This window comes from Streptopelia decaocto, assembly GCF_964273445.1.
Source record: "Streptopelia decaocto genome assembly, chromosome: Z".
Lineage (NCBI taxonomy): Eukaryota > Metazoa > Chordata > Aves > Columbiformes > Columbidae > Streptopelia > Streptopelia decaocto.
Window position 1 is genome coordinate 63,085,372 of NC_138657.1, and position 17,752 is coordinate 63,103,123.

At 39.6% G+C, this 17,752-nt stretch overlaps 1 protein-coding gene across 1 annotated transcript in view; it reads left to right on the forward strand.

Moving 5' to 3' along the window:
- Positions 1–1,809: 1,809 nt before the first annotated feature.
- The window catches only part of GOLPH3 (golgi phosphoprotein 3), a 34,949-nt gene continuing 19,006 nt past the window's right edge, over positions 1,810–17,752 (forward strand). Inside the window, exon 1 of the mRNA XM_082075871.1 lies at positions 1,810–2,265. Within this exon, the coding sequence (XP_081931997.1) occupies positions 2,053–2,265 (213 nt within the window). The 5' untranslated portion in view covers positions 1,810–2,052. The remainder of the gene's footprint in view (positions 2,266–17,752) is intronic.

Genomic DNA, 17,752 nt, shown 5'->3' on the forward strand with positions numbered 1-17,752 from the left:
GCAAAACATTTTAATTAAAAAAAGTAGAAGAATTAAAAAAATCAGAATGTCAGAAAGTGGACTGTGAACACTAGCAGGCCTCAAAACACAGAAGAGGAACGGTCAGCAAACACTTGCATGAGTGATTCAGATCATCCAGGGATCGGTTTTGTCCATCTACTATTCTTTTTAATCAGTGATCTTGAAGAAGCTACACTGAATTACCACCAAGTCACAACAGCAGATTACATAAGAACTGTGGGTGTGGGAAACAACTAAGGCTAAAGTCACTTAGAAAGGGACTCGGAGCTCTTGGTTAACAGGCTGTGTAATAAGTAATGGTCAAAATTGTTATTGTTGAACAAATCGAGTAGAACTCAGTTATATTATGCATATTGTTGTAAGCAGTAACTGTGCTTGTACAAGTTTGATTATGTTTTGTAGAACTTTGTAGTGGCAGTTAAACCAAGGCCTGAATGCCTCAATAAGGCAGCAAGGTCAAATAGGACAAGCACTCCCCCAGTGACTCAGCTTCTCAAGGCCAGAAAACCAGCGGTGTCCGGTTTCTCAAAAGGCAACATCTTCCACAGCAACATCTTCCACAGCAACTTCTTCCACCAATCCGAGAGCTGCTGGATGCCTGCGAACAGCATCAACCAACGCATGAACGCGTGTATAACTTATATAAGCACCCACGAAGAGTGGAGTGTGTGCCCGTTGGCGGAACCGAGTTTCCCCCGGTCACCCAGCGCTCTTTTGCCTAATTACCGCTTGCTTTAAATTCACTTGCTTAATAAAATTAATCGATTGGCTCGAAAAACTCATCTTCATTTATAACAGGCTGTACTAAAAAAACCCCAACAACTAAAAAATAATTATTCTATATTTATATTTTATCTTGAGAGATATGTTTGATAAATGTTTATATACCAGAATACAGCTGAATGCAATATCCTAACCGTGGACCAAAAAGCATGGGCCACCTTTGCATCATAAAAATCTTTATTTTTCAATAAAATACACTACATGGAAACACATACGGGATTTAGCCGTGATAAGAACTATTTTGAGCTTTTGGTGTGCCACGTTCAGAAGGACTAAAGGTTTGAAAAGATGCTCATCAACAGCAGAGCCAAAGGACTCCATAGCCCCAGTTTGAAGTTGAGACTGTTGAGAACTCACCTCAGTTTAGTTGATGGGTATACATATACATGTGTATATATTATATATGGAGATATACCCTGTTTCCCAGAAAATAAGACATACTCTGAAAGCAAGCCCAAGCATGATTTTTCAGGATGCTCGAAATCCAAGCCCTACTCCAAAAATAAGCCCTAGCTACAGTTCATAAGAAAAAAAAATCAATTTAAATAGTGTCCAGGCTGCTATACATATTAAAAAGTAGTAAGTTTCGGAGCATAAATTAATATGAGGCTCTGTCTTATTTTGGGGAAACAGGGTATTCCTGTGGGGATGCTCAAGCGGTTGGGCACCGTCTTTCAGCTACAAATGAAATAAGGTGGATTTAAGGCACTTCTTAAAGAAACAAACAAACAAACAAACAAGAGAATGCAGCGGGCTGTGCACGGCGGGCACTAGCCGGGCTGTCTCACGGAACGCTGGATTACCCACTCTCCACAGCCGCGGGTAACGGTCGGTAACGGCCGGCAACGCCAACCAACGTCCGCCGCCGCGGTCCTCGCGCCGCAGGTCGCGCTCGCGCCCGCCCCGCGCCCCATCCCGCCCCTTGACCCGCGGGGGCCCCTCCCGCCCCCGGCCCTTTCCGGTGCCCCTCCCGCCCGGCGCTGCCACATCCTCCGCTGACATCAGCCCGCGCCGCCATATTGGAGGAGAAGCAGCCTCCGCCAGCTCGGCCGCCGCAGGGGGGACGCCAGCCCCCGCTGCCTCCGCCTCCCGCGCCGCGGCCGAGCCCCGCTTCCCATGACTCCCCTCGGCCGGCCGCTGCCCCGGTGCGGATAGGGCGGACGCTGGAGCGGCGCCTGTCCCTTCTCCTTCCCCTTCCCGAGCTGTCTCCGAGCCCCTCTCCCCGCGGCCCTCCCACGTCTCCCAGCCATGACTTCCCTGACCCAGCGCAGCTCCGGCCTGGTGCAGCGCCGGACCGAGGCCTCCCGCAGCGCCGCCGCCGACAAGGAGCGGGGAGCGGGGGGCGGCTCGGACGATGAAGGCCGCCGGGACGAGTCCGGCGACGACGAGAAGGGGGACTCCAAGGAAACGCGGCTCACCCTCATGGAGGAGGTGCTGCTCCTGGGCCTGAAGGACCGTGAGGTGCGGCCGGGGCCATGGCGGCGGGGCTGGGGCGGGCCGAGGTGAGGGGCGCTGGGCAGGGGGTGGCTGGGGAGGCCTGACGGTGCTTGGGGGCGGCAGTAGCGGGGTGCCCGAGGGGACACTGGTTATTCGGGGGCTGATGGAGGGTGTTGTTGGGAAAGGGAAGCTTAAGTGTTGCCAGGGTGTGGGTGGGATGGGGGGAGTGTTGCTGCGGGTTTGGGGCAGAGGCGTTACTGAGGACGGGGACTGTGATGCTGCTGGGGGTGAGGGGCACAAGCTGGAGCGGGCTCGGTGTTTTCGAGGAGCTGGGAAAGGTGCTTGGATTTTGGGAAGGGGGAGCCTGGCAGAGAGTCTGAGTCGCCCTTTGGATGCGGGGTTCGCAAAGGGGCTCTCAGATTTGTTGCATTTCGAGGGGTTGGGACAAAACAGGGATCTGGAGGTGAGGGCCAGGGTGGTTGGCTTGGAGGCCTGGGTGGATTTGTGATGTTTATACTCATTCTCCTGCAACCTACCAATGACTCTAATGTGAGCGACTTGTCTACTCCTATGTATTTTGTCAGACACAATTCTCTGGTACTTATGGGGTTCTCAGGTGCTACAGGATGTTTAGCAGCCCTTTCTTTTAAGGCTTTCCAGGCAAATGCATGTGAAAAATGTCTTAAAATTGGAGGAGATACATATGACAAAAATGAGGCTAGAGTAATGAGAGTTGTCTCAAAATGAGGAAATGGCATTATTTTATAATTCCATGTTTTTACGGAATTTATAGCTTAATTATTTATCATGATACTGTGAATAACAGTCATTGAGGAAGATACACATCTACAAGTATGTTGGATTTTTGTTTCTTGTGAAAGAGTTAATCAATATAAAAAACATATACACTGCAGAAAATCAGTCCTGTTGGGGAAACAATTTAGTTTGATGTGGTCTATGGTGAAGCTTAATATGCCTTTATTTTAGATATGAGTTATAATATGAATTTAATTAATAAAAACAGCTTTTTTATTTTATAGTGGTAAGTAAATTAATCAAGTTAGTTCATTGATTTGGATGGAAGTCTCTTAAAGCTGTGTGTGTTCCTGGGGACAGAATAGTGGGGGAGGGGAGCTGATAAGCTTTATGTTAATTTGACAGTGCATTGCATCTAAAATAAAATTGCCAGTTGATAATGAATAGGCTAAAGAGTAGTTTTTGTGCTTAACATTTATCTATTAATGCACATAGGTATGTCTGTATATACATCTAGTACAATAAGATTTTATTTCTTTTTCAGACTGTGTATTTTGGACTATAGTGCTGTAACCTCATTTTTTTTAGGGGGACTTTGCCATGGCCTCCTGATACACTCAGTAGATGCTCACGGTGATCTGTGCTTCCATCTGTTGAATTGGAGGCTTGTGCATTTCTCTTTTTGCACACCTGAATAGTTGCAGGAAAGTGAGTTAGGTGTGACAAGACAGATATCTGGCAGAATTGCATAGGATTTCGTGCCTTGAGGAAGGTGACATAAACTAGGTGATCTTTCAGCTCATTTCTTTTTCAGGATTGTGTGGTAAATCTGCTGAATTTATGGGTCTTAGTCTATAAAGATTTCAAAGTAAGGAGTGTTCTGTCTGCCTAGAAAGAATATATGGTCCAAGTCTTTCTACTATATCAAAAGTTAATAGTTAACATTGGCCTAAAAATCCAGCTTTGCACTGGTGTGTATCAAAATTATAAATCATCTAGCAGCTGTGGCACACACTGTAGATAACCTAATATTACTTTATATGGAAAAAGGAACTGAATGTTTACAGTGGCATGGATATCCATAACTCCCTTGGGATTTTCAAGTTGAGATGTCAGACAAAAAGAATGGTAAAGTCATTGCTAGGGTAGGGGGCTGATGTGCAGAAGCTGTATGATACATTGTTTCTGAGCTTTGTTAGGCAGGAATCACTAGGTTTTGTATTTTGGTTTGGGGTCTGCCTGTACCCCTGTGGACAAGCTATACTGTGTGAACCGCTTTGTCACATTTCTTTCCTTTTAGAACTGGAAATAAAACTATAGGCTCATTTGCAAATATTTTCTTTCCTCTATTTTTCTGACGGTAAGTAATCAAAACTCACTTATTTATTTACACATCTGGAAGTGCTTTTTATAAAGGTTTTTACCTCCAATAGAATTTATTTCCCATGGCATTGATGTGAGACTTCCTCATGACAGCCATCAGGGGAAAGCAATATAAGGTCTGTTAAGTATTATTGTGAAACTACACAAAGTGTAAGGAAAAGCCAAAGGCAGGTGTGTGAGCTATAAGCTCAGTTGAAAGTCAGTAGATTTAAAGCTGAGAATGTCCTTTCTGAACACTCCAACAGGACAAAAATAATCTAATGTTGAGTTAAATTAAAAAAAAGGTGGGGTCTGAATTGGCCAAAGAGCATGTTTCCCTAAAAATAACTTATCTCTCAGGAAAGTCACTCATAACTGCATTGACACATTTCAGGTCTTGGGGTATTTTGTTTTTCTGATGTTTAATACTGGTGAGTATGGATTAACACCATGTAGATTGCATACAAAATGCCATGCATGTAAGGAGGTATTATCTATAGCTTGTGATTGTAGGTGGCAGAGTCTTTACTCTTGGGAGAGAGCTTTTCAGGAAAATCCAGGCAGTGATGGATTAATGAGTTCAGTGTTTCTAGGAGATCGTTAGATATTTATGCAAATCCTGCCTTCAGGATAGCACAGGGGTTGTGACAGCCAGAACAAAACTTTTGAGTGGTTGCCTGGTTGTTGCTGCAGTATGGGTTCAGCGATGGGAATGTCTGACTGCCCTAAACCAAACACAGCATCCCTTTCCTAATGGTTGGACACAACTTCATTCACACATGCTTCCTGGACATGGCTTTATTTTTTGTTTTCCCACCTCTTTGGCCTAATTAAATTGTACTTCATGTATTGGTACAGGTTGGTCTTTTCTGCTGGTGGTTCCTCTTCCTTTTGTATCTCCTGTGTATAAGTAATTATTTCTGTATTTCAAAGTCAAGATAGGTTATATGGGGTATGTGCATGCTTGCATAATGTAACAGATGCAGTGACCTTGGAAGAGCAGGTAATATACGGGAACAAAATACATTACTAGAATTCTTCAGGGACCATCACAAGAACACCTATGCATATTTGGAAACTCTTCAGAAACATGGCTGAGAAAGGGAGTCATGTTCATCCATTTAGACTAGAGCAATAGCTTGTTGCTATAGGAATAAGAAATACTCACTGTAATAAAATGCTGTGCTTTATTAGGTTAAAAATAGTATTGTAGTAGGATAGGTAGAAGCCACAGAAAAAAGGAGGTTATTCTGCAGAACTACTGAAGCATTTGAGGTCATCACTCCCCAAAGAAGGGAGTGATAAATATGAAAAGTTAGCTTATTTTAAAATGGCAGGTAAGAAGTGAGTACAGGCCAGTTTGTTCATTATAGCTCTTCTAGACATCTTGTAACTCAGTCCCACAGAAAATGGAGACGTTTCTAGGTTGTGGTGCTCTATAACTGTTGCTCCATTTAAGTTAATTTAAGATTTTTGTACTTTTTTTTTTTTCCCTTTTTGGAAATTGTGAAGGACAGCAGTGCACACAGCTGCTCCTTTCCTCTATACCATGGGTGTCAAACTCATTTTCGCCCAGGACCACATCAGCTCCATGGTTGCCTTCAAAAGGCCAAATGTAATTTTAGGACTGTGTAAGTGTAAATATTCCTACATTTATACAGTCTGAAAATTACATTTGTCCCTTTGAAGGCAACCGGGAGGCTGATGGGGCCACAGGTGAAAATTAGTTTGACACCCCTGCTCTATATGATCTGCCACAACTAAACAAATTGAAGCAGCTGCAGAGACATGGCATCTATTAAGATAAAATATTTATTTGGTCTGGAACTAATTCCTTATTTACTGAAAGAAAATGACTGCAAAGTATGCTGAAATAATGACCCTGTATTGTAGTCAACTGCAACAATAAATATTTCTCGTTTTATTTAGCTTCTATTTGGTGAAGACTAAGATGTCATTTGTGAGAGAGAAGTAATGTTAAATCACTTTGTTAGGTACAGAAATTATCTTGGATCTTTACTACTCATATTTAGCCTTCTGAAACTTATTTTGTTGCTGAAGATTTAGTGTTGCAGCATTGCTTTTTGGCCACATAGTTGCCGGGAAGGTTTCCAGCATAGGATATTTTTCATTGTATTGAAATGTGTTATTAAGGAGCTAGTTTGCCTGCTCCAGATACGCTGTTTTGTGTCTTCTTCAAATCTTTGTAGTATTTCCCCCCTCCCAATTAAAAAAAGTTTCAGCAGCAGCCTGAATGCCAACTCAAAACCTCCCAGTTTTGATGGAGAATATCTGAGGCAAATGAGTGAAACATGAAGAGGCGTCTGCTGGGAATTCAGATTTCAGTTGAAGAATTATGTATGACTGTGTTGAAACCTTGACAAAGACGTGCTTTTTCTCAAATGTTCAGGGCCTAATAACAACAAAGTGTGTAATGTCTGTGATGAAAAATTCTTTCTTTCATAGTGGCCTACCTTTTTGGTCCTTTTTAAATTTCATGTCTCTACATAAATTACAGGCTAGGAGAAGATATGAGGTGCGGGAGGAGGAGTACGCAAATTCTGTGTGCTACAAGATGCAGTAAAGTGCTTCTTGATTGTGCTGCTGAGTAAATCCTACTTACGGGATCTTTGGAGGACATGCTGATTTGGTAGCAGTGTTTTGGATTCAAGTTGTTTGTGTTGAAATTGTGTTTATATTCTGTGTTTCTGCATGCAGCTGAACTGGTTATCCCTGCTCTGATTGCATGGCTAATCTGTAATCTATATTATTTATTAATGGATAACTTCGAGTGTAGCGTAGTCCTTTCTTTCATGTCAAGCTGTCTTGTGTACGACAAAGCTAAAAACATTGTCAAAGCCTTTCTAGTGATGCTTCTCAGTTTTGTGAAGTGCTCTTAAATAAACAAAGCTGCAACTCTTTTTCCTCTCCCTGTAGCAAGCTGTTTCTATTTTAAAAATCGCATGAAAAAGTATTACTGTTAATTGCTAGAATGGAACTGAAAACCAACATTTTATATTGGAAAAAATGTGCTATTATTTCAGGTGTTCTTTGACCCTAAAGTAGTTCAAGTACTGCAGCATTTGTCTGAATTAGTTAAGCTACATGGAACTTGCCTTTGCAAGGCCAAGTTGAGCAGAGTGTTACAGAGAAAAATTAAAACATTACTTTCTTACCCACAGAGCAAATAATAACTACAGGACATGTTCACCTCTGTTGCATTACTGGGGAAGGGGAAGGTACCCTGGAGTAAACACGTGGATTGTTTTCCTCTCTGTAGACAACATTGTCAATCTGTTTTCTCATAACATTTAGGAAAGACAGAAAAAATAATAGCTTATCATGTGCCAGTTTCAATTGTGTTTTTCCCAGCTTGCAAACAGGTATTAGATCAATTTCAGTAATTTATTTTCATTCAGAAATATTCATAAAACATTACTGCAGAATGACTTCACATGCACTTTTCAGACTTCAAAATTACAAGGCTACACATAACATGGTGCCCAACTGTTCTCTTAGTCTAAGGGCACTGTATGTAAGCCTGGATGAATAGGTGCACATAAGTGTGTGGTACTATGACTAAGCTATTAGTCTGAGTGCAAACCAGTATTATGCATGCCAAGACTTTCCCACCTACCCCCTACTGTATTTCAACCGTTTTTACCTTTTTAAGAAAATTATTTAATCTTCCCCCCCTCCCTGGTTTTTGATGGACCATTATGGTAATAAAATAGTATGCCTTGTAAGCTAGGTCTTCGTAATTGTTACACTCATAGCTCTTTTATTTATGGATGTTAGAGGATTTATTCATCACACTGGGAAATTAGTCTGTCAGGCTTCTTCTCTGTCTTTCTGTTGCTGATATTCTTTTAAGCACTTGTAAGCTACTTATTGCTATATGCTTTCTAGTCATCTGCCTTTATGGTCTTAGTAGATAACATCATGTGTTTGTATTATTACAGAGTCCTTAACTGCCAGGCTAGGTGTTTTTTGTGCATGGGCTGTACGAGGTTTCTACTTAGCCAGTCATTCTTGTACAGCACAGCGCATTGCACTTCCATTTTTTACCTCAGCACATGCTTGATTTTGCTTCAGCACTTTCACATTCAACAGTCTCTACCACGAGAGAAGCATTCTGTGCATATTATGTTGTGGTTTTGGTATGTCCTCTACATTGCACAGTGGAGAAGGCAGGTATAACATTTATTAGCTACATTTAAGTAAATGCCAGATGGATGTTCGATCTACACTAATCACTTAGTGCTTACTACAACTGCTTTGCCTGTGCTGAATATGTAAATGTGACTACTGCTTAAGAAGCATCTGCAGACTATGGCTGAGACTTTATAGTTAGCACATGTTAAGTACTGAATGAAAGAACTTGTGCCCTTTGGTGTGAGAACAGTGCAATGAGTGGAATTTTTATCTTATAATGAAAACATTCACGCGGCATTATTATAAGAGAGTCTGTTTCTTGAAAACTGTTTGCACCTGGATAAGTGAAATATGAGAGATCTGTTCCGACAAGAACAAACCAAAAGGAAACTAGGGGAAGTTTAGAAAAAGGAGGAATACCTACCCCTTATGCATGCTTTTAAATCACTCGAAACATGACTCTGGAAATCCATCCACATTAATGACCTGATCCAGATCTCTCAAAATGAAACATTGTACAGGTCCTGAATTTGAGATAACACAGTGCTTTACATAGTGTTTTAAATTGTGACCACTGTAGAAGAAAAGGTAGAAGAGAGGCGTAGCTGTGGTATTTGGGGACAGATACAGTATATTTATAAACCTGAGGGAGGGATCTGTAGTTTTAATGTGCCCTAGTTAGTCAAAGTTAGTGGAACTTCCACCTACTGTTTAGTTAGCCAACATTAGACCTGCTTTGTCTGTATTAGAAAGACCTATCAGGTTTAGGTTTCTCTTACTGTTTTAAGGAGAAGTGTACTGGGTCTCACTGGGATAGAGTTAATTTTCTCCATAGCAGCCAGGGTGGTGGTGTGTGGTTTTTGTTTTGTTTTGTTTTTGACCAAAATGGGGTGGATAATGTAAAGGGTGAGTGTCATGAGGATGGAGCCAGGCTCTTCTCAGTGACAACCAATGATAAGACATGGGGCAGTGGGTGCAAACTGGAACACAAGAGGTTCCACTAAAATATGAGAAGAAACTTCTTCACAGTGAGAGTGACAGAACACTGGAACAGGCTGCCCAGGCAGGTTGTGGAGTCTCCTTCTCTGGACACATTTGAAACCCGCCTGGACACATTCCTGGGTAACCTCATCTAGGTGTTCCTGCTCTGGCAGGGGGATTGGACTAGATGATCTTTTGAAGTTCCTTCCAATCCCTGACATTCTGTGAACAGTGTTTGCATAGCGTTGAGGCTGCCAGTTTCTCACTCTGCCCACCCACAGTGAGTAGGTTGGGGTGCGCAAGAGGCTGGGAGAGGGCGAGAGAGCTGACCCTGATGGACCGGTGGGGTACACCATGCTCTGTAGTGTTATGGTCAGCAATGAAAAAGGAGGGGAGGGAGTGGGTGGTTTGGTGGTCATTGTTCAGGGACTGGCTGGGCATCAGTCTGCTTGTGGGAGGTGGTTACTGAGTGTTTTGCATCACTTAGTTCTGTGTTTTCAGTTTTCCTAGTCTATTCCCTCATCCTGATGGGGGTATTGGGAGAGTGGTTGTGTGGGACTTAGCTGCTAGCCAGGGTCAGCCCACCAGTAGGAGACACTAAATGTGTGCAAAGTTTGTTTTGTTAGCTTTTGGTCGTTACATCAAGGCAGGATGCAAGCTGTTTTTTCTGATCTTGCTATATTTACTTGCTGCCATGGGAAGACTTGTTTTTTGAGTGAAATATCTGATGTAGAGGATTTAAGCACCAGTTTTAATTAAACGTTTATTTCAAATAAATGTCAGATCTTATGCTCAGTGACAATAGTTGGTAGTATAGAAATGAATTTGCAGGCTGTGGAACAAGTTATGTCTTTCTTTTGCATGAAGTATGGAGAACAGAGATTGGACCCTGATGGCAGGTGGCTTTGCAAAAGCTGTGCAAATATTTGAAGTCATTATCTGCATGTGTATACACTTAATCATGTTGGAAGTTAGACTTCTAAGTTTGCTTTTTCATTCCTAAATGAACAGTCAGACTCTTAAGTGTTGATTTGTTCAGGGGTCTCGTAAGGCTTCAGCAGTGTGCATTAGTTGCCTTCTTTTTGGCACAGTTAAAGTTTTTCATTGTCTTCATTTTAGTGAAGAGATGTGTTTATGTAATGTATACCTGTATATGTGCTTGAAGAGCTGGGAGGCATCATTTGGCTTTAGTGCTTCCAGTAGTTGTCAGCAGGTGCTGTTTGTTATTTCTTCTTAAGTGCAGTGGCAGGTTAATCAAGTACCTGACAAGTTTCTTGTCAACTATACTGTGCCTTGTAGAATATGTATGCTTGGTTTCCTAAATTATTTCTAGTGTTCGGCTGTCAAGACACTTCAGAGCTTTTTCTCGCTAACTTGTCTTCTCTTTATAACTAGACAACAATTTATGTTTGAGTAAAATGGCTAATTATTTCGATTACATCAAAAGAGGAAGTCGAGGGACCACAGTCAGACATCAAAGTCCCCACATTGTAGCATTTCAGTCATAAACACCCCTGCACTCTGGCTTGCCTTTCTTTCTAAAACATATATTAATTTTCAAAGGTTTTGTAGGTCAGGTTGTATCATTAGATGTTCCTGCAGCCTTCTGGGTTGAGAAGGTGATGGCTTACTTGAGAGCTAAGATTTGCAGCAAAGAGCTGGCTGGGTATGTGTTGGCATAGACCCTTAACCTAATGTGAAGAGGATGAAGAGTAATCCATTTTATTTCAATTGCAATTTATTTTAATTGCAAATTACTTGAAGTTTGAATATTTTGTCTTTGACACATAAGGAAATCCAGAGTATTCCTCTAGCAGTTGTTTTATTTGAATATTTTTAATATTCACAGTTTCTTGACATGTTGTTTTTAATCTTTTTTATTATTATTACTGAGGGTTTTGACTGGTAAAAGAGATGAATGTTTCCTAAAATTATTTTGTCTTCAGAAATGCATTTTTATTTTTTCCAATTAGGTAGATAGATAGAACTGTATTTCTTTTACTGGATCTGATATTCCTTTATACCCATTTAATAACTACTGGAAAAGTGAACCTCTCCGTTTCGGTTATGACATGTATTATATTATCTACAAAGTAGACTTCTCTGAATGCATTCTTATCAGGCAAAGCTGGGCCATGTCTTTAACCAAACATATTTTTAAATGTATTGGTCTATAGAAGAAGTGAAAAATCAAAATTCAGCAGACAGTACATGTGAAAACAGTCCTGTAAGAAAAATTGAGGGTTTGTCTTTTTATATTTTCTAGATAACAGTAAATGTTATTGAATCTTATTACTGTCAAAACAAAAAAATCAATTTTGCATTTCAGGGTTGCTTGTTGTCTTAAGACTTACACGTGAGGAAAAAAAAAAAATTGAGTGTGTTCACAGCTTACCATTGGTTTTGTATTCCAGAATTGTGGAGGTTTTTCTTCTCTCTGGTCTTATAGATCCGTAGAAGGGGGAAAAGATTGAAACTATCATGGAAGAGTTACTTAAGCAATATCCTAACCCTGGGCATATTTTCAGCTGTGAATGGTTTGGGGTAAGACCACGCGGTTCTTTGCCAAAGGAAATTGATTTTGGCCTTGCCAGAGAATGCTGCCACAGAAGCTGAATTTGGTTTTATGTTTGGATCTGTCTGGTATTGTGCAGTACTGTAGTGTCATTGAGTACAAGATTTTCTCAGAGGTAATAAATCAATAGCTATTAGGCATAATAAATTGATATACGTGTATTGAATGTGCATTAGAAAGTAACAGAGAATCTCTAGATGCATAATTTGACCACGTCTGGTTTTGTTTGAGACATGCTTGCTGTCAGCTGCAGCTTCCAGGCTGTGGTTTCACTCATCTTCAGGTAGATTAAATTACTATAACCTGCACCGGAAAGAATAGATCTTTTTCATCCCCTGAAAGTGAAAATGGATCAATTCATATAGCAAGATAGCTGTGGTGAGAGCAGCCTAATTTTACCTTGAGGGTTTGGATAATTTTGGACATTCCAGCCTGCCTGTGATGGGTATTACAATTAAGTTTTTCCTTTTTCTCCTCTTCTGTCGTTGTTTTCTGTTGTTGGCATTTTTCCCCAGCTTCTTGTAAGTATGTTTAGTTATTCTGGTAAAAAGACTTTTTAACTGGTTCTCCTGGAAGTTCAAAGTGCTTTTTATGTTTACCGTCAGTCTAAGGTTACTTGAATAGCAGAATTAGAGCTTTATAGAAATATGTATAAGGACCTAGTTCAGGAGTAACAAATGCTGTCTGTCTGCACAAGAGGGTCTAAGGGCTTCAAATTATCAGAATAAATATACAGTTAGTTCAACTAGTATTGACCAGCTTTTCTATTTGTCATTGAGAACCTGGAAAAGTTTGTGCATTTTTTTAAAAATTATTTTTTGTCCATTTTTAGATGACCTGTTTGCTTATTTTCATGTTGAGAAGCTTCTTCCAGCAGCATGATCGAAGAAGAAACTTAGATTAACTTTTGTTAAAGTGTACCTTATTTCTAATATAAGAATTTCCTGCTCTGAAAAAGGATGTGGTAGAAGTTTTTAGGTTTGACTGAAAAAGTCAGGAGTCAGATTTGTTGGACAAATACTTTATAAGATATACTCAATATTAAGCATGTATACCATCAGTCTTGCTGACTTCCACCCACTTGAAGAGATTCAGAAACTGTACTCATTATTCAGTGTAGAATTATGTTCCTAAATAAAATACTAGCTTTTAACAGTTTTTAATATGTAAAGAATCTATAAACTAACTTAATACAGTAACTCAGTTACTGACTTTGATCTTCTTATAGTTACATTATCCCAAAGAAGATATTTACTTACCTGCAACAATGGCAGGCAATTTTCCTTTCTTTCTAATCAGCTATTTTACTTTCAGCTAAAAGGGTAGGAACCACAGAATCGTGTATAGGTGTCAGAGGCTGACATTCACTTGTTTGTCTTTGTCAGCTCCTACTGCTGTCTGCTGGTATCTCCATTTAATTGTATGACTTCACGTGAATATCGTAGTGTTTCTCTTGTAGAAGAATACTGGTGGTAGATGCATTTGGAATTCATAAAATGAAGCTTTTGGGCCAACAGAAAGTATTTAAATTCCATGCTAAAACATAATTTCCAATAGACCAGGTAGTTTCATTATCCTTTCTATACACATACTTCTTATATTTTGTATTTTACCTCTTTGGATTTAGGAGCAGCTTTAAGGAGATGTGTTGTAAAAGATCTTTAGGTGATTCCAACTGTTTTCAAAAGTTCAAATTAGTATTAGTACTTGTGGAGCAACTACACAAAGAAAACAGTATATTAAGATAGTTCTCATCTTTTTGGGAATACAGTAGCCCTATGCTTCTCATTCTGCTAGTACTGTTCATTAAAATCAAAATACTTAACAGTCATAGCTATGAAGCAGATAAAAGTTGTAATGTTGCTTGCAACAGATTGTTGTGTTATAGATAGGATGGAAGGGGAAGGAAACAGCCATCCTTGCCATGAAAACTGTGGCAGATCAAAATTCCTATTAACCTGCTACAGTGCACCTGGATAGTGCATGCTGTTACTCTTTTCCCACTGCCCCCTAGCTGTCTTTCTGTAGATGTCAAAATTGCTACTTCAGAAAGGAACTCCTTGACTAGAAAAGTGAGAGTTCTGTTGCAGTTGTGATCAAGTCCATTATGAAATACAATTCACCACAGCATTTCAAGAGGAATTGTCCCTACCTGTCTTTTGCAGTAGGTTTCAAATGGGTGAGAAATTATGATTTGGGGTTATTATGTTCTGTCTGTGCTTTGTGCTGGCTAATAATAGGCTTGTGAAGAAAGAAATTGCAAAGAACTTGCTATTGCATTGGAGAATTGGAAAGGGATGCTATTGCTATCTTGTAAGATTTAAATAATATAACTTCAAATGTATGTTGATCAGGGTCCAAAATAGGGAGATGAAGGTAGTGGTGAATATAGTGCATAACACCTTAAGCATTAAGCATTTTATATATTCTGAGCAGATTGTGCTCACGAATGGCTTCAGTATAGGTAGCCCAATAATGTATTTATTTTTTTTAAATTCTGAGCTCTTTATCCCAATGACTAAGTGAATAGTTCTAGCCCTAACTATTCAGGTTGTGAAAACAATTCAGGTTTTCAAAGGAGTTTATCCATTAAAGTGTGGGTTGACACTGAAGGGGATGCTCTTACCTTTCACTGTCTGTCCCAACCATGTTCTTTTTCCATGCTTCCTCTGGTATTTGTTCACCTGCTTGATGAATCAGATGAGATGACCATTAGCTTTCAAACAGACCACTTTCCCATCTAGCTGAGTACACAAATGCTACTATGGGCTCAAGAGAGAAATGACAGTGATGTGCTTCAATGCGGTGAAAAAAAAAACAACTCCTCTTGGATTTGACCCTCAAATGGCTAAAAATGAAGACATGGGGGAGGATCTACCTTCTCAAGTTACATGGTTTTGTGGAAGGTTAAAATGAGATGCTGTGACATAGATTTGAAAGGTCAGTAAAACTGAAATGAATCTCTTGAAGGAAAAATAATTGAAGTGGTGTGCAGAAAGTAGTAGTTCAAAAGAGATGCTAATGCTGGGAACGTAATTAAACACTGGGATGTAATTTTGTCTGAAGTTTCTTTTCCTGCCTGTTTTTTTTTCCCTGGTGTTTATCTTTGCCACATTAAGTAACTCTAAGAAAAGATACCTAAATTTACGTATATACAAAACATGAGTCTCTTATTATTGATATAACTACTCAAGGTGATCCTGCAGGTAATATTGCATTGTGACGCAGGCTGTGTAAATGTCGGAAGTGTAACCTCTTTGCTAATGGTACTATGCAGCATGGAGATCAGTCTTACATGTAATTTATACAGACAGACTACTCAATTTGTTTTGCCCAGTCCTTCACTGACCTAAACTGACTTACTGATGTTTTTTTTCTTTCCAAGTTCCAAATTTGCTTTAGTTAGTCCATCTCAGGCTATACATCGGTTGGCAACTGTTTCTTTTTATTCTTATCTTAAAAGTATAACTGAATCTTGTATGTTTTACAAACTGTTTTTATTATGCTGGCATGTAAATGTAGTGCGGATGGCTAATTGGACCTGAAGACAATTGTCCTCAGTAGCTTCCCATGATGCCAGCAAGCACAGAATGTTTTACAGTATGTTTTTCATCTGTGATTTCTGAGAACATAATATAAAAATAGTCCGCCACATATCAGAAAGTATAGATGGCAAGGAAGAAACCCTTGTTTGGCAAAGCTAGATGCTTGTTTGTATATAAACAAAACAATAATTTTATGTCTTGGAGTTTTTATAATGCTACCACAAACACAGTATTTGAATGCCCTCCACACAGAAGTAATAAAAGTAATAGCAAACTCCAGCAGAGTTTGTGTTTGGGAAATCTAATTTTTCTATCTTTCAGCATCCAAGTGGAGCTGGTTGAAATTTTTCCTCTGAAATATTCTTCCAATGGAAAACAGGCTAGCTGTAAATTCAGAGTTTACAGTTTGCTAAAGTGAAAGCATTCTTTAACCTAGATCAGGCATGTCAAACTCATTTTCACCGGGGGCCACATCAGCCTCGTGGTTGCCTTCAAAGAGTTGAATGTAATTTTAGGACTGTATACATGTAAGAGTAGTTACATGTATACAGTCCTAAAATTATATTTGTCCCTTTGAAGGCAACAACAAGGCTGATGTGGCCACCGATGAAAATGAGTTTTACACCCCTGACCTAGAGTTTCCCAGCTAGGAGGCACAATCTGAAGTTGGTGGTTTCATGTCTTCTTGACGGACTGTCAGATGTATTGCCTCGATGTTAGGATTTCCAAACTCCTCAGGAGCTGTAATTGTTGTTGATCTTGGCTTTTTGTTACTTTTCAAGTTGGTCAGTTCCCCTTTTGATGAGGCTACCATGTCTGGAAAGGGTTAAAACAAGATTTTATTTCTGCTATCTCTACATGAAGTTTCAGAAATTGCATTCTTTACATAATTTTGATTTTTTTGTTTTGTTTGTGTATTTCATAAAAGAAGAATCTGGAATTTTCTGAGAACAGGAATTGAGGGTTTTGGGTAGGTCTAGTGGTGTTTCTCTTTCAGAATGAGGTTCCCTTTTAATTGTTTGGTGTATTTCAGTGTGGTTACAATTGATTTTAAGTAGAGGGTGCTAAGTGAGGGTTTAAGGAGTACTGTTAAGTCTGAATGTAAAATGGAAAGGTTTTTAGTATGAAGAGTATAGAATGGGCAGTGTTACATGCCAGGGAAACTTTGCTGTTCTCATTCTATATAAATGTAAATTGAATCTGAGTCAGCGCCGAAACGTTGAGCTAACACTGACCTGTAGTACTGAATATGAGTCTGTGTGGATCTGAGGATGGGCCTGAGGGGCATGTTTTTTCTAAAATAAATAAATATTTTATTTTTAGTTCAGTAGGCTGTTGTAACCCTAAGTTACCTTCACAGACTATTACATGGCTTTATGATGCCTTTGTAAAAGACATATAAAGCTGATTTCTACTTGTCATGGCTCTGTGGCTGCAAAGTAATCTTGAGACTCACTGGTTTAGATCAAGGAATGCACCAACAGCTACCTAGCTTGCGCTGTACAATATTTTGTAAATAAGTGACCATAACCAATTAAGTTAAACACATCAAATTTTTATATTACTCTGTGTATTTTGAAGCCTCAGGGTACTGCTGCTTTCATATTCTGAATTAACTGAAGAATTGGGGAGAGAATGTATGTTTCTGCAGTGGGAAGAACTCTTACACGTAAAACAAAGCATTCTGAGTAAAAGATTACCTGTTCTCATGTGAGACTTTTGCGCTCCATTTTATGAGTGGGTTTGTGTGTGTTGTGTGTTTTGGTTTGCTTTTTTAAAATTTCACTCTGTAATCATTCCAGGTAATTTCTCCATCAGTGTTTTGAGGTAATGTCTACAAATGTAGGCTTATGTATATTAACATATGGATTTCAAATATCCAGAAATGTAAATTTTGAGTGTCTTGAAAAGCTGGTAATCAGTGTATTCTGTGGAAGTGTACTTTAATACCTCTGCAACAACTCTTATTCTGTAATATTTGGTACTGAATACTTCAGCAAAACATATGGATAACCACTGACTTCAGAATAATTTGATGTTGTCAGAGTGAATGTGTATGTGTTTTCTCTGTATATATAGTTTGCTCATCTGCTTAGCCATTGCTATGGCTTTATTAAAGCATAAACAGATGATCCCA